The sequence below is a fragment of the Electrophorus electricus genome, chromosome 15 (genome assembly GCF_013358815.1).
Source record: "Electrophorus electricus isolate fEleEle1 chromosome 15, fEleEle1.pri, whole genome shotgun sequence".
Taxonomy (NCBI): domain Eukaryota; kingdom Metazoa; phylum Chordata; class Actinopteri; order Gymnotiformes; family Gymnotidae; genus Electrophorus; species Electrophorus electricus.
The window spans coordinates 13,212,349-13,223,299 of record NC_049549.1 but is presented as its reverse complement, the minus strand read 5'-3'; the positions used below and the strand labels follow the sequence as shown (position 1 = coordinate 13,223,299).

The 10,951-nt window shown below is 43.5% G+C and overlaps 1 protein-coding gene across 1 annotated transcript; it reads right to left on the bottom strand.

Annotated features, from left to right (window-relative positions):
* Positions 1-56: 56 nt before the first annotated feature.
* vezf1b (vascular endothelial zinc finger 1b) lies at positions 57-10,338 on the bottom strand. Its single transcript, XM_027021486.2, has 5 exons — positions 9,753-10,338; positions 4,731-5,494; positions 4,228-4,297; positions 3,297-3,462; positions 57-3,168 (listed from the first exon to the last, which is right to left on the bottom strand). Exons 1-5 carry the CDS (start codon positions 9,783-9,785, stop codon positions 2,822-2,824), a joined length of 1,380 nt encoding a protein of 459 aa, XP_026877287.2. The 5' UTR covers positions 9,786-10,338; the 3' UTR covers positions 57-2,821.
* Positions 10,339-10,951: the final 613 nt, after the last annotated feature.

Sequence of the window (10,951 nt, the reverse complement as noted above, 5' to 3'; positions counted from 1 at the left end):
TTATAAGGGCGATACATAATGATTCCTGGGGAAAACCGAAATTATTTTTTAAATGTATTTATTATAACCACTTTCAATATGAACTTAGTAAAAATGTGCACTCTGTAAAATCAGTGAGCCAGCCAGACCACACTATCGATCTGTAAGAAGACTACAGCCCAGGAGTTCAGATTAATATTCAAGGATTACCTAAATGTTTTACAGTTTTCTTTTATTTAGACAACCCAAATAAAAGGCACATAAAACATTGTGTTTACATAATTGTTCTTGACATACATACATTTAAAAAATGTAGGAATGTTTTACCTTTCTGCTAACCAAAAAAGCCTAGTCTTCATATATACAAAATTATCAATGTTAATGTTCTAATACAAAAAGTTTTATAAAAGGTTATTTAATTTTTTTCCTTGCACATGTCTAACATAACTACCACATCCGCTGAGCTAAATGTTTTATACAAAGATATACATTCACTGGCATTCATGTGGTTTTGCCAATTCATCAAAATTTTAAAAGGACTGAACTAGTTTCATTCTCTGATGCAAAACTGAAAATATTTTCCCCCTCACTATTCAAACAAGTTCATTTAAAAGATACTGTTGGTGCATAAGGCATAATAAAACACTCAAAACAATATTTAGGAAAAGCCTAATGACAATTTCATATTTCCTCACACATGACATTCTCCAAAGCAAAACCGATGTAAAAAAAAAAAAAAATCTTCAAACAAATGTGGTAAACTGGACAGTTGACATGTTCCGATGTGGCATTTTCAGATCAGGCACAGAAAGATGTCACTGTGGCAGGATGAATGTTAAGTACAAGCACACTCCAAAGCCAAATGTTCTCTAATGTCTTTAACCAGTCACATCAATCTTCAAATTCCAGTTTTCAAAGCTCAGCCAAAACAAGATGGCTCTTGAACACACACACACACACACACACACACACACACACACACACACACACACACACACACACACACACACACACACACACACACACACACACACACACACAGATAAGACAGGCATAAAGAAATAATTTCAGGTGCTACGTTCCTACAGACGTTCATGCAATGCATGGAAATGCTACTCTGAGGTCAAATGGGGAGACCCTTTCGTAGCAAAACAACCAAACATCCGGTAACACTTAGGCTTGGTTTAAACTCACAGTCAAATCTGTCCCCCACCCCCCGCATCCATCCATTAAGTCTCTGATCAACAAATAACTATATTTAGCTAAATCTTGCTTCCAGTTTTAAACATAAATGTGTACTGATACTGTATAAATGCACAATTTACTATCAGATCAATGAGGATAAGAAGGCCAAGTTATTAAAAAAAAATATATATATATATACCACCCACCCCTCTAACTGATCAGAAGACAATGGAATGGATTAGCAGTTTAATCTTGATATTGCTTTTGCCATCCATAATGGATGAAATACTTTGCCTTGGTTCATTACTTCCTATAGTTCCTAACCTCCTATAGTCATTTGGAGCAGAAATGAGCATCATGGATAAAAACCAGGTCAACAAACCTGAAAAACGATGGCAGTTTTGGTTTAACTGTTAAAAAGAAAAAAATAAAATAAAACAGGCATACACACGGACCTAAAACCTAATAAATTTAACCAGATTCATCTTCGACCCATGTAACGGACAGCAACTTTAACAGACTAATGGGACCTATATGGGACTTCAAAGTTTCAGACAATAAGGAGGCAATGGTTTAGTGTATTAAATAAGCAAAAACAACAACAACAACCCCCCCCCCCCCCCAAAAGCCACGTTCTGAAGAGTGTTAGGCAAGATTCTACCAACATGAGTGTCAAATGAGTAGGATTCTCTCAGCAAAGACCCTGAGCAAAGGTCCATAGGAATACAGCCCCTCATCCTGACAGGAGAGAAGAGTACAGAAGATTATCAATCTTTTAAGATCTCAGGGACCACTTTCAGGGAATATGGCCAGTACATGGCCTGACATCTAAACAAAGAAGCTCAAGATATGAAAACATTTTCTCTCATAATACTGCCAATCAGATATGTTTTCAGTGCAAGATGTGTGTCAAATCGCTACTGTTATTTCCAACACCCACTAAGCAGAAGTACATCCCAGCTATTCAAAACAGTATTTTTTTTTTCTACCAGGAATGACCATCTCCAAAAATGACTTAACTAGAATAACAGCTACATTTGTAAGTGGCTTACACTGAAGGTAAAACCAGAATAACCTCAAAACAGTTTGTCAACAGTATTATTTAAAAAAAATAATAATCGTCTTCCACAAATGGAAGTGTCTCCCTTTTGTAGTACAAGACTCAATGCATAAACCTAGGAAATACTGATTAGCAAGCTAAAATAACAAAAATAAAGTCCTCACAGTTCAAAACCGTTATTACCAGTCACACTATTTGATGGAGCTACTTGCTCCTCTTCAAATGGCTACTGGCAGAGATTTTCTGGCACTAGCAAAGTGAAAATCACCAAACATACAGCATGTCAGGCCCCCACTCCATGCATTACCTACTTTTTTCCTTTCTTAAACTACTTCACTAAACTCTAAACAACCTGGATCTGCTTACCCTACAGCCATAAGGAAGAGAAACAGGACACCACACACTCACACTCACAGCTCATCTGCCACTGCTACGGTCTGGTCATGCTAGCTCATAGCTTCTAGGTTGCCGCCTTCCATGCCTTTTCCTTATACAGGAACCATGCTACCAAAGGAAGACCAGAACTGGTGACGAGGCTTCGAAATAAAACAATTTTGGGTGGGAGAGAGAGTGATGCACGTCAGGGGTCGATAGCTTCTACCAGGGCGGTGAGGAGGGCAGGACCTGGGAGAGGAAAGGCATACTCTCCATGGGCCTCATGGCGATGTTGAGTGGCCCGGCGATGTTCATGGGCATGGGCGTGGTGATTGCCACTGGGTGGGCGATGTTCATGGGCGCCGTGGCGGGGATGTTGACCGAGGCGATGTTCACCGGAGCGGTTATGGTGACCGGGTGCTGCAGGCTGACAGGAGCCGTGATGTTCACTGTGTTGGAGGCGATGGTGACGGCGTTGCTGGCCGTGCCGCGGTTCATGCTCGCGGTGCTGGCTGCGGCCGTTACGGTGACAGGGGTGGCTGAGGCGGAGTTGCACACGTTGTTAGTGTCTGGAAAGAACAAGAAGAATAAACAAAAAATGTTAAAAAACGTGCAGCACCACAGCAGCCAAACCAGAGGCTTCAGTAGGTGATGACCTGGTGGAGCGTGGTCGGGGTCGGGGCAGGGCCTGCCATACCTTTGTTGCAGGGTGAGGTGAAACCGGCCTGGTTGTGGGTCTTCAGGTGGCTGGTGATGTAGGCGGCGCTCAGCATCTTGCCGCAGATGTTGCAGGTAACCTTGCCCTCATGGCGGATCATGTGTGAGCGCAGGCGGTCTTTGGTGGCGAAAGCGGACGTGCAGGCCTGTCACAGGGAAAACGGAATTAGCTTGTCAGGGCACTACAGCCCTCTACTGGAGGACAAACGTTGTACACAGCACTGTGTCCTACCACCACCACATTATTAAAGCATGTGAGAGACACCTAGAGGTATACCTGTGTAATAAGTAGCGTTCATATTTGTAATACATCAGCTCTATTACTAGGTTTGCCACCTGGAGCTATAGGTTTATTTCACCAACGTATTCCTCCCTCGGGTCTTAAGAATACAAGTCTTTAGGGAAATGAACACTGTACTCTGGAAATAACCCATTACTTAGTGACAATGTTGCAAACATGGCTCACTTCATCTGTACCCTTTTGTGCAGTCTGCATACCACTACCTGCTAAGTAAATCAAGCATTCTTTAGCAGGGGAAGAACACGCTGGCTTGATATTCCTCATATACTTTTATGAAACAGCCAGATGGGTTGAAAATTCAGACTTCCTTCTAATGTCAAGAAAACTGACTTGCATTAAAATGTCACAGATCTTGGCCAGATATTACCTAAGGAATATGACCCGATGACTGCACATTTAGAACCAAAATCTGGTGCCATTGGTATTTGAGGCCTGGTGCTTTTAATTAGCTTCGGTGTGGAAACAAAAACAACTGGCAACTCTCCAGTGTTCACTGCAACTCCACGAGGATGGTAAGCAGTGAAGCAAACAGGCCCTACTGAACACAAAGGATTCCCACAGACTTTCTGCTCCAAAGCCCGAGGCCGCTTTAGGTGACGTTGGCTCTTACCGTTACTTGGCATTTGAAAGGTCTCTCTGTGGAGTGAACATGCTTTACATGACAGCTGAGATGATCCGGCCTGCAGGGAGATGGAAGAAAAGAAAAAGGTCTGAGCGACAAGGTTCTATTGCGCTCTCCAATATCTCATTTTACCAGCTCAAGGGGCTTAAGAGAAAGAAAAAGAATAGCAAGAAAGGAAAATGTAAATTAAGAGGCTATATTAGCAATAACAGACATGTACCTCAACAGAAGCTAAACAGTAAATGTTTTTATAAAAAATAGGCAAAATACGTATTTGTGCAGTACTAAGTTACTACACAATCTGAGGAGCATCACTGAAATCAGCAGCAACCAGGAAGAAGCCATTATCCCTGGCAATTTTCGCAAACTACTGAGAACAGGACCATTAGGACCCTGTTATAAAAGCGTTATTTAGGCCATCAATTGACTTCCTCTGCATCGCTCAAGCGCGGTGCATTAATCCAAACCTTGGCATCGGCTGCCCCACCCACCTGGAGAAGCCCTTCCCGCAGACGGAGCAGACGTACGGCTTGTGCACGCCGCCGTCATGCGAGCGCACGTGGTACGTCATCCGGTCCTTCCGCTTGAAGCGCTGGTGGCAGATGGGACACTCGAACGGCTTCTCGTCCGAGTGCGACAGCTTGTGCCGGTTGAGGTGGTAGACATCGCGGAAGGCCTTGCCGCACATCTCGCACCCGTGGTTCTTCTTCACAGGTTTAGGTGGCTTCTTGGGCACGCTGGCTTGCTGCTGTTGGGGCAGGGCAGACATCACCCCAACCCCCGCCGAGGCAGACGTGGTGGCCGTCGTGAGGATGCCCGCCACCGTGGACACGTACGAGGGGTTGCCGTTGCTGTCACGCGGCACCGTGGAGATGAGCGGCACCATGGTGGGCGCAGTGGGTGCTTTCTTGGGCCGCGACACCATCTTGATGCCCGTGTGACAGGACTCATGCCGCCGCAGGTGATAGCTGTCCCGAAACGCTTTGTTGCAGTAGCCGCAGATGAAGGGGGTCTTGGACTTGGGCTCTTTCTTAACCACCACTGGGCCCCCTCCGCCCCCTCCTCCGCCCCCACCACCACCCGCCCCACTGGCAACATTGTCCTTGAGGAGCTCGGCAGCACTGACCGGGGGCTTCTGATCCAGTGGGATGGGGAGCACAGGCTTCTGGTCTTGCGGCTCAGACCCCGAGTTGAGCAATGGTAGGAGGCTGTTCTGGCCCACCTGATGCTGGTGGTGGAGGGCTTCATTCGCTTGCTGATGGGAGAAACAACATGTCAAACACCTTTACTACAAATATTTAAAAGATCTTCATTTTATGTCCAAAATAGATCAATGAAGACATTCCTGAAGACTGGACACCCTGCCCCAAAACAAAGTTGGTATATAACATAAGCTGGAATAATGAAGCTTATGTATTTAGAACCTTTTTATTTTGTAGGTTCCTCTTAATTAACAATATCACAACCACAAATGCATTATACTCACAACATGCTCCTATACATAAGCATGAATCAGCTTTTCTGCATTCCAAGGGTAAAGCAACATCACCACTACTTTGGAAAAGTGCTGAAAAAAGGATCACAGCAACATGTCTGACGGCGCATTTAAAACTGGCCAGTCAGACTAGTAGTTGTACAATTTGGCTGTTAAATAAATGCAGCATAATAGAACTATGCTGGTATTGGATGGAGTTTTGGAAGAGAAAGCCAAAAGATGAGTGATGGCGGTAAATCTTTATCGGAAATAGAAAGTGACTCATCCCTAGAGCATCTGTGCAACTTGGAAAACAATCCACCCTGACTGAGACCCAGCAAGATGCAGAGTGAGGATATGAGAGAGAGAGAGAGAGAGAGAGACAGAGCTTTTGAGGAGTTTAATCCACACACAGTTGAAGCACAATAAATGCTGAACAAAATCAGACCTCACCCAGGTGGTAAAATGCTAAAATCATTTTTAGAAACTCAAAATCAAGCCGCCACTGTATATAGTGCGAGGGGAACATCCTAGAGGGACGTCCTTTAGCCCTGCTGCGCTGCCTGGCACGCAGCATAGAGCATACGCTGCCACCAACGAACCTAAATCTGTAGCATGTAAAGTGATCCGTGACCGCGATGAAAGCAGTTCCTCATGTGACTGGCCTTGCCAGGCACATGCTGTTCCGGCTGACGGAGAAGTGCCAACCCTACCTTGCCCGTGTGATTCAGATCAAGCCACTGAAGTCCCAGCACTCAGCGAGGACGCGGCACGGCTGGTAAAATGAGTCTATGGACAGGCAGTCCATAGGAGGCAAAGAGCTCAGAGGGTTCTTCTGCTTACATTATTACTACCACTGTACTACGAGTAGGCAAGAGAGCAGAGGCAGTTAGTGAAACTCCCTGTGTGATTACACATCACATAGCCACTTTGGACGTCACCAACAAGCCCAGAACCAAACACAAATTAATAAATTACTGCGTCATTACTTATTACTTTTAAATGGGTTTACTGGAACAGGGTCGTTAAGGTGCGACTCCCAGAGGTATCAAACACTGATTCTTACATTTCAGAAAATAAGCACACAAACAAACAAAGAAAAATGAGGAGAGAGAAACAAACAAAACGAGGAGAGGACAACAGTGCGTAAGCTCAAGAGGGACTCTGGGGGCCAGGGCTAACAGTTGAAAGACTACACTATCATTAAAGGCTGTCTATTCTGCAGCTGCCTGCATTGTCCAATTGGTCACGGCAGAGAGAGAGAGAACGCGCATTGGGGAAGGGCCTTCATGAATACAATTATTCTCATGTGAAAAATAGCAATGGCTACAGTAATCAGTAACCTGCACTATGTCCCTCTATAGCGCTGGGACAAGTCTCACCATAGTTATGTGGCCTTCGGTAATGGTCACTGACAGTACAAGGCAGAACAAAGTGGCATGTTTCACTAGTTCTAATACCACCCTATAGGCTAAAGAAATTTCTGGACTTAGTAAAATGATTACATATTGCCCAGGCTGTGTGCAATAACATGGAGAGAAAGACTTCAGCGTTCTAAATCAGCCTGCTAAAGCTGACACACTGAGAGCTCATATGACAAAAAGCAAGGCAGTTATCAAAATTGGAGCTTGTCCATCCGCCTAGACGGCAAACTGCTAAAACATTAAAATCGCTACAGAATGTGACTGGATGCCTCATCTTATGGCAGAGTATTAAGTGGAGAGAGCGAGACACTGGCCGGATCTGTGGGGGCGTACCCGTACGAGCAGGGGCCTGACGCGCGACCGAGCCGCCAGACAGCACCAGGCCTCCTCACTACTGATGAGTCACACTCTGATCCACTTTTATCACACTCTGATCACTGTCAGTAACAATCCAGAGGAGAACAGAAGCATTCAATTGTACTCACTAGTTAAGTCACTTGTTTGCTTCCAAATTGTGTTTTTAACTAGTTTGCAGTAGAGGGGTACTCAAACTGCGGTTTGTCTGAAGACGCCAACAGGATAACAGCCTTACAGGCTTTTTTCCCCCCTGTTATCTTACTTTTTCACCTGCCTCTTTTCTCTTTGGTTAGTCATTGTCCATAACAGTGGCTGCACTTGCTCTGCTGTGGGACCAGAATCCGGGGCAAGTTCCTCATCTGCTACAGACGGATTAAGAGACGCCTGTTGGGAGCCGGACAATGCCGCACTTATGAATAAGCACAGACGCCTCACTAACAATGCGGGCGACGCGCTACACTGCGGTCTCATTAGGTGCTTCACCACAAGGGTGGAATCAACCAAAATAACCAATACACATTCTCGGATTTTCTCACAGATAAAAGCCATCACTGATCCCTACGTGGCACAGCCTAAAGGCTTTCTATAATGATCATCAAAAGATTTTTTTTTTTTAATTGGGCAACATGTTTCTGCAAGTTGGGTGTAATTGAAAAGGGATTTGTATCTCAGCTAGTTAGTAATTAAGTAAGGACTTTGGCCCCATGTTAACCTGGTAGAATGAGACATAGCCTATTTCTAGTAATGAAAACACACACACACAGACACACACACACACAGGTCAAATTCAAACAAACAAACATCTTTGTATATTATAGCCATTGGATATCAGGCTTAGGTTTTCTAGTTAATGTGTTACACCAAGAATGCTCAAATACAAGAACCTACACTATCAGTTAAATGTTTGAGAACTTAAACTTCTTTTTCACTTTAGGTTTCTAAGGAAGCATTTTGAATATCAGGAACAGGCCGTAAACTGCGTATTTTTCTATTACACAAGCAGGGTTAAAAAAAAAAAAAAAAAAAAAAGCCCGGCGCGCGCGCGCTCAAAAATCCCATCAAGGCTCTCATCCATGCAAGCAGAGCAAGTCTTTTCTTCCTGATGGCAAAACTTTGGATAATGCTAAATCATTCCGCGTACTTGGACGTGACTTTTAAAAGCTGAACCACACGTTTAGCAATCGCAGCAGGAGTAACACTGTGTACAGAAATGAGCTCATTATACATGCACCATACATATCCGCCAGGAAAGCAGTCACTGAAGCCATGCCGTACCTGGTTACGTTAATTATCATCTAGCTAAAAGGGTAAGTCTAACGGGATCTAGTATATACATGCAAAAAGGCCAGGGTTGTTGGCAGTGGGCACGAGAATTGTCAGCACTGCCCAAAGTAGCCTGAACATAGTTGGAATTCCTCCTCGAGCCCGCGGATGCTAGTTTTTTGAAAGCAGCGCGTGAGAAGGAAGGAAAAGAAGTTTGCGTTCCAACTGAAACCCGCGAGCGCCGTCTTAAATTTAGCCAGGGTAACTGGGGCAAAGAGGTAGTTACAGGATCACAGCTGCTAGCCAACTATAAATTTATATAGCTAGCTAGCTAGGTTAGATTTTTTCCCCCGAGATCTCCACGCTCGATACAAAAAGGGACTGCGACGCCGGATGAAATGCAATAAATGCGCTGCCGAAGAAAAAGTTGGTAGCATTAACACATCTCCCCCTGCAGCGACGATAACTAAAAGGTAACTAGGCTGACTAAAGCGAGAAACAAATCTTGCTTTTAGAGTATGACGACGTCTGTTTTCTTTCTTTTCGACACGGCCACGGTGGCTGTGCTGTGCGATACACCAGTGGACTATTAAATCAATGAGCACATCATTAAAAGTATATGCTGCCAAGCCAAAGTAAGTAGCTCGCCACTAGCTGCGTAGCTAACACAAGGCAAAACGAGCCAGCAGAAATTTCAGGGGAGCAAAAAAAGATCAGAATCCCCCAAGCGTCTCCCCCATACTTCACAGCTGGAAGTCTGGAATTGATGTGGCTAGCTAGTGAGCTAACCAACCAGCTAGATTGCTAAACTTGCTAGCTAGCTAACGTAAGATGGCACGTTAGCTAAGCTAGCTACCTAGCTAGCTACCATTGTTTTGCTTGAATAGATTTACCTAAAATTAATGTTTTAGACGTGAAACGTTGGCGGTGCACGCAGGCTTTACGCTTGCCACTCGTTTCTACTCGCTCCGAACTGTTTAAGATATTTCTCTTACCTGAAATAAAAATGAACTCCAGCTCGGCTCCATTGCAACACTTAAAAATCTGCAGGAAACCTACAAGAAATCTACAACAAAGCAGCTAAACATGGCAGCTGCTCCAACTTCCTGTAACCCTCAGGGCCAAACCATTTCATCTGCTGTCTGCTGCCGAGATGTCGGGATTGCCTGCGCAGGGCAGGAACGCTCACGCAAGCGACGCGGAGAAAATGCGCTAAATGGAAACGTGACTCTGTGAGCTCACGCAACGGCAATGTCACAAGAATGTGATTATGGTCACGGATAAACGTATTTTAAAAAAAAGAACATGACGTGTGGGAGATTGAAAAGAGAAAAGACACAAGCGCAGTCCTTCTGTTAATGTTTTTTTGGTTTGTTTATAGCTTCTACGGTACTGTACTGAAATAGTTTGTTTCTGTTGTAGGTAAACGCAAATGAATTAAATTTATAATGTTAATAAGAAGGTACATTTTGTTTAATTATGATGAATAGTATATACGTTTCAGAATTTACATAATCTTTCATGGAAAGCTCCAATATTATTTTAAAAGTGATGAGCAGTCTTGTAGAAAATCTAGATAAAAAAAGCATGGCCATAAGAGTTTTTGATGGTGTGTGTGTGTATGTATGTGTATATATATATATATATATATATATATATATATATATATATATATATAATTTTTTTTTTAATTTATTTTGACTGTGGGAAGGTGGAACTTGTATAGCCTGTAACATTCATGTCTGACATGGAATATTACAGGTTAAGTGGTTTTAAATGATGTTTTTGGGAAAGGTAAAACAGTTTAATGAATTATCACTTGTTTCCATTATTCCAACAGGTTCCTTTAAACATTTTGTTTAACTGTTTATGAATTTCAAAGAAGTTGCCTACGCAATGTACTTTTAAATCTTTGTTATGTTTGTAAAGGGTCTATGTCTGAATACGGTACAATGACAGTTTGAGGTTGAAGGCCTGAATATGTTTGGTCAGCTCAGTCTCCCAACTCGGGTCTAGTGGAGGCCAAAGTAGGTATGCTCATTGCATATTTGCAGTTTGTCAGATTTTTTTCAAATGGAGGACAATTACACAAAGGTAAGTACCTCCCCTCATCTTTGTGCCTTTTTACATTCTAATGCCACTTGCAGGTATCCGTGGAGTAGGCTAAAACCATGCATGGGTAAAGGTATTGCAA